Raw genomic sequence first — 14202 nt, forward strand, 5'->3', positions numbered from 1 at the left:
CGTAAGTACTTACCTCAACTGCTCTTCCTGTGAAGCTGACACTTTGCCGATCTACTCTGTCTTGAGCCGCTCGTATGATTCTGTCTCCGGAGCAAGTACTTCTGCAAAGTAACAGTGGTGAAACTGACTGATCAACAACGTGAATTTTGTGGAGTCAACTACTACTCCGGCGCAGAGAAAACTTGCCTCGACTTGAGTGAACTATTACGCGGGACTGCGGGGCTGAAACGGGGGTAGTTGCACAGTGAGCCTTGATACTGCGGATATGTCAACCACTCGAAAAATTCTTGACTCTTGAAAATTCGGTAGTAATTCCGATGTATCGCTATTTATTCTCGTAGCTTAGCCAGGTACAGATAGTAAATATTAATCTGCTGCATCATGAACAACATTTCATTTAGAATAAACCAGGTATCGTTGCACATGCTGATCAATCCAAACATATAATGAAACGAGCTAAGTACAATCGTTCGCAGAGATAGGTGTATCACCCAAGTTGAGTAAAGTTTTTGTTGGAACAAAACAGTCATAGAGCGTCGCTGTGCAACCCCGCCCCCCCCCCCCCCCCTCAGTTCCATGTTTACCCGCTTTATAGCAGAATTAACCCAGGGTTGGTCAAGGCGAAATGGAACATCCACAAAATCCAGTTTTGTGTGCTCAGTAGCTGCCCTTATTTTGTCCATTTTTTTTTTGTCCAGTTTGTTTTTAATTTTTTAGCCAGGTCGTTGCCAGTTCCCTCAGTTGCATTGGTATAACAGACGAGACATATTATTGAATGAATGACTAGCCAAATATCGCTACAATGTAGGATGCATATATGCTGGGTTATACTCGTAACCGACATACTCAAATCTGAAGATGGTGCAAAGGAACTGAAGCCGATCACAATTTTACAAATACACTCCTGGAAATTGAAATAAGAACACCGTGAATTCATTGTCCCAGGAAGGGGAAACTTTATTGACACATTCCTGGGGTCAGATACATCACATGATCACACTGACAGAACCACAGGCACATAGACACAGGCAACAGAGCATGCACAATGTCGGCACTAGTACAGTGTATATCCACCTTTCACAGCAATGCAGGCTGCTATTCTCCCATGGAGACGATCGTAGAGATGCTGGATGTAGTCCTGTGGAACGGCTTGCCATGCCATTTCCACCTGGCGCCTCAGTTGGACCAGCGTTCGTGCTGGACGTGCAGACCGCGTGAGACGACGCTTCATCCAGTCCCAAACATGCTCAATGGGGGACAGATTCGGAGATCTTGCTGGCCAGGGTAGTTGACTTACACCTTCTAGAGCACGTTGGGTGGCACGGGATACATGCGGACGTGCATTGTCCTGTTGGAACAGCAAGTTCCCTTGCCGGTTTAGGAATGGTAGAACGATGGGTTCGATGACGGTTTGGATGTACCGTGCACTATTCAGTGTCCCCTCGACGATCACCAGTGGTGTACGGCCAGTGTAGGAGATCGCTCCCCACACCATGATGCCGGGTGTTGGCCCTGTGTGCCTCGGTCGTATGCAGTCCTGATTGTGGCGCTCACCTGCACGGCGCCAAACACGCATACGACCATCATTGGCACCAAGGCAGAAGCGACTCTCATCGCTGAAGACGACACGTCTCCATTCGTCCCTCCATTCACGCCTGTCGCGACACCACTGGAGGCGGGCTGCACGATGTTGGGGCGTGAGCGGAAGACGGCCTAACGGTGTGCGGGACCGTAGCCCAGCTTCATGGAGACGGTTGCGAATGGTCCTCGCCGATACCCCAGGAGCAACAGTGTCCCTAATTTGCTGGGAAGTGGCGGTGCGGTCCCCTACGGCACTGCGTAGGATCCTACGGTCTTGGCGTGCATCCGTGCGTCGCTGCGGTCCGGTCCCAGGTCGACGGGCACGTGCACCTTCCGCCGACCACTGGCGACAACATCGATGTACTGTGGAGACCTCACGCCCCACGTGTTGAGCAATTCGGCGGTACGTCCACCCGGCCTCCCGCATGCCCACTATACGCCCTCGCTCAAAGTCCGTCAACTGCGCATACGGTTCACGTCCACGCTGTCGCGGCATGCTACCAGTGTTAAAGACTGCGATGGAGCTCCGTATGCCACAGCAAACTGGCTGACACTGACGGCGGCGGTGCACAAATGCTGCGCAGCTAGCACCATTCGACGGCCAACACCGCGGTTCCTGGTGTGTCCGCTGTGCCGTGCGTGTGATCATTGCTTGTACAGCCCTCTCGCAGTGTCCGGAGCAAGTATGATGGGTCTGACACACCGGTGTCAATGTGTTCTTTTTTCCATTTCCAGGAGTGTATATGCAATCTAGATGGAGAATAAAATTCGTTGTACAGCCCTCGATTGCGGGTTTTCTCAAATTTGACAATATTGCAAAGAATGCCTAACTACAGTTCGTTCGCTGTGTAGCTTTAAGAGATGCTAGGGTATGTATAAGGTGAAGCCAGCGCCCCCTCTCCCCCTCCCACGCCCATCCTCCGCCCTCTCTACCCTCCCCGAGTCCTCGCCCACCCTACCCGAAGGAACAACCACCGATTTGTATGCCTCCATTATCACTAGACAAGCAAAAGAAATTTTGATGTTAAGTCGTTATCGTACAGTCCAGAGACAAGGGAAGAAGGACATGGGTAGGGGTGCAAAAAATATAGTACAAAAATCTTTCTTCGATGAAAATTTCATGTTAGACTAGTTCTTGTTAAAGGCACAAAAATTATAAATCATACAACTACTGTATCTACCTGCTTACGCCTGTTGTCCAAGGTATTTCTTCTGCGCTTCACAAGCGTGAAAAACGTGACAGTCTGAGTATTTTTCTGTTTGGATAATTGAAATGTACATTGAGGATTCCGAAGAAACCTGAATATATGCGACCATGTTGCATTCACCACATGCCGATCAACGATTATGTAAGTGCTGAAACAGTTGTCAAAAATTTACCAACTATTTACTATTGAAAGCAGTAGAAAATTCTACGCCCATTGGCTCCACGAAGGTTGCGTTACCAAAGAACAATGTAGGAGCTTCTCACATAGATCTATACACCGGTACCAATCTGTACTTAACCTTATATTGTTACTTTTCATCACTGTAAGATCTTAGGCAAGAAGAATTTAGGAATATTAAGCAATAGTGTGAGAGCCAAAGAGCAACCAAAAAAATAAATAAATAAATAAAAAATCCCTTAATCTTCCACAGTTTATTTCAAGTTTACGAAACTCATCTGTCTGTTCAATTGATTAAAACTTTCTTTGGATGGCTATTAGCCCTAAATCCCTAGAGCTGCCGAAGTGTAATTGACTTATCACATAAAGACCGCACTCATTTCCAAAAACAGAATTGACAAAAACCTTCGCTCTAAACTCCACAGAACATGAAAACCGGCCTTTTACATTGCTCAAGTAATCTGCCACGCGCCTCCAGATGTCTAATTTCAGACATCTGATCTAGTGCCGTGCTTGAGCACGACTCAAACACGTATAGCAGTTTACATAACATCTCGAGAAATCTCAGGCTTGCTGGAGCTGTCGATTGCCACGTTATCTAGCTACTACTATTGGTACTGTCTCCATGGCGTGTATTAGTATTGTGAATGTACTGTGGATTTTAAAAGTAAAAATAAGTGCGAAAAACGGACTGCAGTCAGTATGTTTTAGGGTACACGCTGTCTAGAGACATCGGTTGGTAATATCTGGACGACGGGTCTCGCTGTTGTAATTTATTTTCGTGTTCCCAGTTACAGTCAGTTTAATATTAATAGATTTATTTCATTTAGTAGGCATTTAATTCCTATTAATTTTCTTCCTTGTTTAATATGAATCTTACCATTTTATTTTGAAGCTAATTAAGAGCTTACTACCTCACAGTTGCTGTATTCACAACCATTCACTGAAGTAAAAGTGGTGACGTCGGGAAACAAAGCGTTAGAGAGATGGTTGGCGACTTGGTGTCCCACAAGGATCCATCTTAGGGCCATTGCTTTTTCTTGTGTACATTAATGATCTCTCATCAGTTACACTGCCAGAAGCAGAGTTCGTTTTGTTTGCAGATGACAAAAGTATTGCAATAAATAGTATGTCGTGTGGAGTTCTAGAAAGATCTGCTAATGATATTTTCATGGATATTAATAAATGGTTTAAAGCCAACTCACTGACATTAAACTTCGAAAAGACTCACTATATGCAATTCAGAACCACCCAGCATATGCATAAAGTATGAAGAAGAGCAGATGGAAGAGGTTGACAGTATTAAATTCCTGGGATTACAACTTGATAATAAATTCAGTTGGGAGGAGCATACCACAGAACTGCAGAAACGCCTTAACAAATCTGTATTTGCAATTCGAGTGTTAGCAGACATAGGCGACATAAAAATGAAAAAGCTTGCATACTTTGCCTACTTTCATTCCATAATGTCATATGATATAATATTTTGGGGTAACTCTTCAAGTCAAACAAAGGTTTTCAGAGTCCAAAAGCGTGTAATACGTATTATTTGTGGACTAAATTCACGGACGTCCTGTAGAAACCTCTTCAAAGAACTGTGTATACAAACTACTGCCTCTCAGTATATTTACTCCTTAATGAAATTTGTCCTAAATAATATATCTCTTTTTCCAACAAACAGCTCAGTTCATACATACAATAACAGGAACAAATATCGTCTGCACAAGGACTTAAAAGCACTTTCTTTAGTTCAAAAAGGGGTCCACACTCAGGAACACTCATCTTCAATAATTTGCCATCAAACATAAAAAATTTAGTTACAAATAAAGATCAGTTTAAAAGGAGCCTGAAGGACTTACTGGTGGCCAACTCCTTCTACTCCATTGACGAATTTTTTAATAGAAACAAATGATGTATATATTCATACTATTAATATTGTTATTTCAGCTTTAAAAAAAAAATTGACATGTTCCACATCCTCGAGGATCTCCTCAGCACGGAACTATGGAACGAACAACTAATCTAATCTCTAATCTAAGGGGAGACGCGGTTACCGGAGGCGTCGCCCCCTCGCTGCGGCCGCTGCCTGCCCGACTGCCAGGAGGCGGTGTACAGCGCGCGGCCGGCCGTCGCAAGGGACAGCAACCCGGCCGGCGCCACCGCCGCCGCCTACGTCGACGTCCATTTCTCGCATCCCTACACCATCAAGTATCGCCGCGTGCTCACCTTCGACACGCGTCAGCTGCTCGGTAATCTAACATCGCAATAGAAATCTCTCCATCCTGTTGCTCTGTACATCAATACTCCTCACATGTTAAATTGTTAAATTTTACATCCATTCTGTCTCAGTTGCTATTTCGATGCTGTCTAACTTGTAGATCAGAACAGCTAATACCCATACTTTACACTGAATTTTTTAAACTGTTTTTAACCAAACATGTTTCACCAGCAACTCACTCCACTGATACCCTATGTAAGCGTATTCAAATGGTTCAAATGGCTCTGAGCACTATGGGACTCAACTGCTGAGGTCATTAGTCCCCTAGAACTTAGAACTAGTTAAACCTAACTAACCTAAGGACATCACAAACATCGATGCCCGAGGCAGGATTCGAACCTGCGACCGTAGCGGTCTTGAGGTTCCAGACTGCAGCGCCTTTAACCGCACGGCCACTTCGGCCGGCTGTAAGCGTATTGTCATATCGCTGGCTTAGTTGTGGAGTATCTTTGCGGGCAGCCGCGTCTGTGTGAGTCGAGCGCGGGACACCACGGTGCTGTGATGTTGTGTAGTGTGTAGCTCTGCATGTAAGAGGCGTTTTTTAGTATTCAGGTTGAATTGTTGCTACAAGTGCTGTTACAGTAAAGTGATGAAATATGGAAGTGATTCAGAGGAAAGTGTGTCAAGAAGTAATTAAAAAATGAGCAGTGCCGTCGATAACGTATTTACACTCCTGGAAATGGAAAAAAGAACACATTGACACTGGTGTGTCAGACCCACCATACTTGCTCCGGACACTGCGATAGGGCTGTACAAGCAATGATCACACGCACGGCACAGCGGACACACCAGGAACCGCGGTGTTGGCCGTCGAATGGCGCTAGCTGCGCAGCATTTGTGCACCGCCGCCGTCAGTGTCAGCCAGTTTGCCGTGGCATACGGAGCTCCATCGCAGTCTTTAACACTGGTAGCATGCCGCGACAGCGTGGACGTGAACCGTATGTGCAGTTGACGGACTTTGAGCGAGGGCGTATAGTGGGCATGCGGGAGGCCGGGTGGACCTACCGCCGAATTGCTCAACACGTGGGGCATGAGGTCTCCACAGTACATCGATGTTGTCGCCAGTGGTCGGCGGAAGGTGCACGTGCCCGTCGACCTGGGACCGGACCACAGCGACGCACGGATGCACGCCAAGACCGTAGGATCCTACGCAGTGCCGTAGGGGACCACACCGCCACTTCCCAGAAAATTAGGGACACTGTTGCTCCTGGGGTATCGGCGAGGACCATTCGCAACCATCTCCATGAAGCAGGGCTACGGTCCCGCACACCGTTAGGCCGTCTTGCGCTCACGCCCCAACATCGTGCAGCCCGCCTCCAGTGGTATCGCGACAGGCGTGAATGGAGGGACGAATGGAGACGTGTCGTCTTCAGCGATGAGAGTCACTTCTGCCTTGGTGCCAATGATGGTCGTATGCGTGTTTGGCGCTGTGCAGGTGAGCGCCACAATCAGGACTGCATACGACCGAGGCACACAGGGCCAACACCCGGCATCATGGTGTGGGGAGCGATCTCCTACACTGCCCGTACACCACTGGTGATCATTGAGGGGACACTGAATAGTGCACGGTACATCCAAACCGTCATCGAACCCATCGTTCTACCATTCCTAGACCGGCAAGGGAACTTGCGGTTCCAACAGGACAATGCACGTCCGCATGTATCCCGTGCCACCCAACGTGCTCTAGAAGGTGTAAGTCAACTACCCTGGCCAGCAAGATCTCCGGATCTGTCCCCCATTGAGCATGTTTGGGACTGGATGAAGCGTCGTCTCACGCGGTCTGCACATCCAGCACGAACGCTGGTCCAACTGAGGCGCCAGGTGGAAATGGCATGGCAAGCCGTTCCACAGGACTACATTCAGCATCTCTACGATCGTCTCCATGGGAGAATAGCAGCCTGCATTGCTGCGAAAGGTGGATATACACTGTACTAGTGCCGAGATTGTGCATGCTCTGTTGCCTGTGTCTATGTGCCTGTGGTTCTGTCAGTGTGATCATGTGATGTATCTGACCCCAGGAATGTGTCAATAAAGTTTCCCCTTCCTGGGATAATGAATTCACGGTGTTCTTATTTCAATTTCCAGGAGTGTATGTTTCCTCTCGTAGCGTGTCGCACAGCATCGATCATCCGCGCCGTTTGCGGTCTCCCAGAATAAACCAATGTGAATCAGTAAAAATTAGTTACCATAAAAGAGTGCAGTCAAGTGCCAGTGTCTTGTAGCAAGCGTGAGGACGTGCGTTCGATCATCGCGTTTCCGCATTAGCAACAATCAACCGCGCCGCGACGGCTCGTACAAGTGAGAACTGAGAACTGAAAAATTAGCTTTACAAACAGTGTTATATCATTACTAGTGACAAGGAGGACTATTACCAGGTATCTGTATGTGTGACGAGCGTAAGAACTTTCGTGCGATCATTCGGCTTCCGCATCATCAACAATCAGCCGCGTCGTGTCGGTTACGCGTACGCTCGTCTAAATGATATTTTGTGGGCTGTTAATCATCCATTAATTGGGATAACACTTCTGAATTAGAATGTAAACAGTGCAACCTGCGATTTTCTCAAAGTATAGTTGTTCATACCAGACGTCGAACAGTGTTGTGTTTTAACGTTGAGAGGCTCCCTTTATTCGCTTGCATATTTCAATAAATAATTTCAGGCAAGCCAGCAGCAGTGTGAAGCAGAACAGTACGACCGCCGCGGGCTTATCAAGTACGTGGTGTGGACAGGGCGCACGGTCAAGAAATACAACAGTCACGAAACGACAAACGGTTTAAAAGGACCCCACCCATTCGTACTCCCGGGCGTGTTACACCTACACGGTTCCCATGATGGCGCGGTTAACCTAACAGCAAGGTCGAGCGAAACGAACTACAAGATCGTCACATACAACTGATGGGAAACTCATCTGTCGAGCCCAGAGTTGCCATTGTGTGCGTCCTCAACCAAAATAACGTACTTGTAAAGAGTGTAAAAATTAAGACAACGTAAAAGTAGCACAGGTACAGAAATGAGTCGTAATAATTTCATTGCACATCTAGGATTCCGTCATTGTGTGACTATCTTCAGTGGTAAAAAGCACTTGAAGAACCAGTTACAATAAGATAATATTCATGTCTTATTAAAAGTACAGTTGCTTAAGCTTTCAATGTAAGACAGTCGTAAAATACGTACCAGTAAATACAAGTTAAAACATTAAAAACACTTGTTTATGCACATAGTTCCAACTGGTCTATTCGTGTCACATTTTGAGTTCACGATGAAGTCGCTGTTTGGAGTTACAGCACAGCTACCTTCAATGTACCTCATACCAGTCTACAGTGCCCTCCTTACATGTATGATGCATTTACAACATCTATTAACTTTATCTTTCCTCCACAATAAGCACATTTATTTATTATTTTATACTTTTAAAAAACATGAAACAAGTAACGGGGTTGTAGCTCAAAGCAGTGACTAATATTTTAAGTTTTACACGGTGATAAATGTGTGAACTAGCCAGTGGCGTCACTTACTGCTGCACATTTCACAACTGAACACAATTTAAAAACACAAAATATATTGTCCAAATACCTAAGTTAATAAAATTTTATTAAAGCCAAATACAGTTAACGGAATTCGATCAAACAAGAGTGGTGCTAAAAGTCGTACCACCAGCAGCATGCCGAAGGGCGAAGAATCTTTCTGCTTTAAAATGCTCTCTGTTATGAGTTTCGTATACAAATCCACTATAATTTTCACAGTTTGGTCTTATAACTAATAAACCATCGACTACATCATCTAATAACATCGGAAGTACAAAACACTTGTCTCCAGAAACTTTGAACTCATATGCGATCTAGGAGGTGTGTAATCACAGCTGGGACATTATTGTCAGATAAGTGCGTCTTTTGGGATTGGAGCACAGTAGCCCCGTTTGGATTATGTGCACATACAAGTGTTTTCAATGTTTTAACTTACATTTACTGGTATGTATCTTATGACTGACTTACATTTAAAGCTTATGCATTAATGAGGCATGCAAATTGCCTCATTGTAATAGATTCTTCACATGTTTTTCGGATTGAAGTGACTGAAACCTAGATATGCAATAAAATCATTGCGACTGATTTCTGTACACCCTACCTACTTAAAATGAGTGCAGTCGCTGGACACAACTATTTCCCTATGGATTGAAACCTGACAACCTAAAACTGCAGCCAAGAAATACTACATACCTCATAACAAAATATTTCCATTCATCCTTCTTTTGTAGACCACTGAAAATACCCATACAATGCTGTGAAGCATGTATGGCGAAAAACGATACTAAAAACTCAGTTGGAACAGATTAAAAATTTCTTTTTATGTGACTAACTACTTTGTTCTATTTCAGCTCATATTTTATACTGTTGGTATTTTCGGAGCAGTATATAAGCACTTACGACGATTGCAGAAACAACGACGAATGATGCATATAATAAAAGTGAACTCGTCTCACAGATTAGCTACATGTCAATCCGCAACGCTGCTTTGAGTCATCAGTCTTCCGATTGGTTTCATTCGACCGCCACGAATTCCTCTCCTCTCATTAGGATTATCAAACTCTGTATTTTCTTTAGCTTTGAGAATTCGAGGCATCAATAATTGTTGCAGGAAGAATATGTTAAACAGTTCTTGAGTTACCCTTTTGCACATATGTTCGATTTGTAGGCTTGCAGCCGAATTTGCAAGTCAGGTGAGCAGTGGTACCCATCGATTTCGTAAAGACCATGTAACTTCCCTCACCACATATTACTGGGCGTTGTCACGTGGAAAATAATGTGCTTTTTTAATTTTTCTTTTATTTTTTTTAATGGTAGTGCAGTATCTCAGATCAGGTACGTATGCCTATTTTTTCCTGCATTATGTTCTTTCTCGAAAACCACACTCACTTGAACCGACAGCCAAGGGACTCACTACACAAGCAGACTACCCTCTGGCTCTTTCTCTCTCTCCATATTTCAAAGATTGTGTACTAGAGTCACAATCCTCTCTTTACCTTCAAAACCGATTGAGACTAAGTCTATCAATCTATGAAAGTTTCATCGGCCCTCTGACAACCTCTATCTCGAAGATCTGTGACTCGTTCGTTGCAGCTGTAAAATGCAGGTTATGACCAGTTGCAAAAACTCATCCGCAATAAAACACATAAAACACTTAAATGATAGACTAATAACAGCGAAGTAATCACACCAGTAGAAACAGAACTACCAAATAACATTTAATTACTTTAAATCAGTTGGTTGTAGCTTCCACGGTGCAGAATGTAAGCAAGTTTCGCCAAGCTTCCAAATCATTCTCCCCATCCCGCCGTCCCCCCGCCCCAGTTCTGGAAAAGTAAGCTTCAGAGCGTCTTTCTCCAGTCTGTGATCTACAGTCTGTTATTCCATTCTCTATTACAATATCCTTCTTTCCTCTAGAATCCATCAATATTTTACATAGCCCACCATCTTCTAACACAAATTAAATACTCCTGTAAGTAGGCTGTTTATGTTTTCTCTATGTAAGTAGGCTGTTTATGTTTTCTTATTGGCAACATTACGTAATAAGTAGGCTGTTTATGTTTTCTCTATGTAAGTAGGCTGTTTATGTTTTCTTATTGGCAACATTACGTAACGCTCAATATGAAAATCACTGGCTGTGCTGTGTGCAGTCTGTGGCTAGTTTGCATTGTTGTCTGCCATTGTAATGTTGGGCAGCGGCAGCTGGATGTGAACAGCGCGTAGCGTTGCGCAGTTGGAGGTGAGCCGCCAGCAGTGGTGGATGTGGGGAGAGAGATGGCGGAGATTTGTAATTTGTCATGAACTGCTATATTTATATATGATGATATCAAGGTAAATATATTGTTTGTTCTCTATTAATATCTTTCATTTGCTAACTATCCCTATCAGTAGTTAGTGCCTTCCATAGTTTGAATCTTTTATTTAGCTGGCAGTAGTGGCGCTCGCTGTATTGCAGTAGCTTGAGCAGCGAAGATTTTTGTGAGGTAAGTGATTTGTGAAAGGTATAGTTTAATGTTAGTCAGGGCCATTCTTTTGTAGGGAATTTTGAAAGTCAGATTGCGTTGCGCTAACAAAATATTGTGTGTCAGGTTAAGCACAGTCTTGTATAAATTGTTCAAAGGGGACGTTTCACTCCAATATCTTACTTTCGCGTCAGCTGCGTTATTCATCATTGCCAAAACCTGCACTCATTCCTACTGCGAAATTCCTACGCGAAATTTAACCGACAGGATGAAGATGGTGTGGTATGCAAATGATTAGCTTTTCAGAGCATTCACACAAGGTTGGCGCCGGTGGCGACACCTACAACGTGCTGACATCAGGAAAGTTTCCAGCCGATTTCTCATACACAAACAGCAGTTGACCGGCGTTGCCTGGTGAAACGTTGTTGTGATGCCTCGTGTAAGGAGAAGACATGCGTACCATCACGTTTCCGACTTTGATAAGGGTCGGATTGTAGCCTATCGCGATTGCGGTTTATCGTATCGCGACATTGCTGCTCGCGTTGGTCGAGTTCCAATGACTGTTAGCATAATATGGAATCGATGGGTTCACGAGGGTAATACGGAATGCCGTGCTGGATCCCAGCAGTCGAGATGACAGGCATCTTATCCACATGGCTGTAACGGATCGTGCAGCCACGTCTCGATCCATGAGTCAACGGATGGGGACGTTTGCAAGGCAACAACCATCTGCACGAACAGTTCGACGGCGTTTGGAGCAGCATGGACTATCGGCTCGGAGACCACGGCTGCGGTTACCCTTGACGCTGCATCACAGACAGGAGCGCCTGCGATGGTGTACTCAACGACGAACCTGGGTGCACGAATGACAAAACGTCAGGTTGTGTTTACAGCATCATGATGGTCGCATCCGTGTTTGGCGAATTCGCGGTGAACGCACATTGGAAGCGTGTATTCGTCATCGCCATACTGGCGTATCACCCGGCGCGGTGGTATGGCATGCCATTGGTTACACGTCTCAGTCACCTCTTGTTCGCACTGACGGCACTTTGAACAGTAGACGTTAATATTTCAGATGTGTTACGTCCCGTGGCTCTACCCTTCATTCGATCCCTGCGAAACTCTACATTTCAGCAGGATAATGCACGACCGCATGTTGCAGGTCCTGTACGGGCCTTTCTGGATACAGAAAATGTTCGACTGTTGCCCTGGCCAGCACATTCTCCAGATCTCTCACCAACTGAAAACGTCTGGTCAATGGTGGCCGAGCAACTGGCACGTCACAATACGCCAGTCACTACTCTTGATGAACTGTGGTATTGTGTTGAAGCTGCATGGGCAGTTGTACCTGTACACGCCATCCAAGCTCTGTTTGACTCAATGCCCAGGCGTATCAAGGCCGTTACTCCGGCCAGAGGTGGTTGTTCTGGGTACTGATTTCTCAGGATCTATGCACCCAAATTGCTTGAAACTCTAATCACATGTCAGTTCTAGTATAATATATTTGTCCGATGAATACCCGTTTATCATCTGCATTTCTTCTTGGTATAGCATTTGTAATGGCCTGTAGCGTATAATTAATGGATACGCGCTTGATGACAGCATGTTGCCGATATTCGTCGTGATACAGTAAATGCGACTGAAGCGGCAAAGTGTTGTGTTTTTAAGGTTATCTTTTTTGTTTACTGTTCTTTTTACGATTTTCCTCAGTTTTTGACAGCATGACAGTGTTGCAAGCTTAGTCTGGTAAGCACGTGTTGCGTGGGTGGTGAGACAGAGAGGTGTGCGGGTGCGCAGTGTCGCTGGGCGGCATCGCGAGCCTCTTCCTGGGAGTCAGCCTGCTGAGCGCCGCCGAGCTCCTCTACTGGGCGGCCCGCATCGCCGCCGCCGCCGCCGCCGCTGTCCGCCGTCGCTCGCCTGGAGCCTCACCTGCTCTACCATCTGCCGCCGTTCGCTGTAACACTCGAGGCCCCTGTGCAAGGCCTGCCGTACGGTAGTCTGTAGGAGGGCGGGCCTAGACCCGCGGCTATGCGCTATTTTTAATACTTTGGAAGGATAACTGTGACTTATAAGTAGCCTTAAAAATTTCAGGTTCCAACTCTGCAAAATACCTGAGTAATACCTACTTTTAAATCATTTCCTTCAAAGCAAAACACCTGACTACACTATATTTTTTCTTTCCGTGAGGGCTAGGTGGGGCTTGGAGGGATGCAGCCCCCCTTGCCTCCAGTTACGGACGCCTTTGCTCCTGCACCTCTTCTTTCTTCAGAACACACTACTCTAATGGGGTGTAAATAGGAGTCGGTTAAACTAGTACAATCGCCTCATGTCTAAAGTATTTTTTGACCTACCAGACCACACAGCTACCTTTCGCTTTTACTAAACACTACACTATATCTGGATGTGTTTACAGTCACCATTTTCGCTATCATAGCTGTGGTGCCTTACACCTCTACCATTATGTAAGACGGGCGCCCGCAGGTATTCGTATCTCATACATTTGATTCATACATTTTGAGGATGTTGTTATCTGCATATCATTTTCTCCTATAGATTTCTATGGCTTGCTTTTTGTAACTGTTCAGTGTTACAAACATAGAAAAGCGAACGGTATAATTAGGGTATACCCTACTTTTCACATTCCCAGTTCTGACAACATTTCTCACGTTTTGCGCTGTCGAACCGCTACCTCATCAATTTTCAAATCGGTTTATCTGTAAACTGTATCGTCCTCCCGTTCACGCACAATATGTAGCATAATGCATAACACAAAACTGTACAGTTTGTTACAGAATTTAAATAATTTTTGGTTCTATGAGAGACATAGGTGACATTTTTAGGGGCACATTAAATTTTTTCCACAATGTTTCTTCATCTGACTATACCCTGAACTGCAATAAATCATCAAAAACAGATTTTTATTTATTTTTCCTCACCTGGGCAAATCATGTAACTCACATAACACTCAAAA

The 14202-nt window shown here is 45.0% G+C and overlaps 1 protein-coding gene across 1 annotated transcript in view; it reads left to right on the forward strand.

Annotated features, from left to right (window-relative positions):
• The window catches only part of LOC126418942 (pickpocket protein 19-like), a 168007-nt gene extending 154779 nt beyond the window's left edge, over positions 1 to 13228 (forward strand). Inside the window, exons 6-7 of the mRNA XM_050086016.1 lie at positions 5006 to 5215; positions 13029 to 13228. Of these exons, the coding sequence (XP_049941973.1) occupies positions 5006 to 5215; positions 13029 to 13228 (410 nt within the window). The remainder of the gene's footprint in view (positions 1 to 5005; positions 5216 to 13028) is intronic.
• The last annotated feature ends 974 nt before the right edge of the window (positions 13229 to 14202 follow it).

The sequence above is a fragment of the Schistocerca serialis genome, chromosome 1, assembly GCF_023864345.2.
Source record: "Schistocerca serialis cubense isolate TAMUIC-IGC-003099 chromosome 1, iqSchSeri2.2, whole genome shotgun sequence".
Classification (NCBI taxonomy): domain Eukaryota; kingdom Metazoa; phylum Arthropoda; class Insecta; order Orthoptera; family Acrididae; genus Schistocerca; species Schistocerca serialis.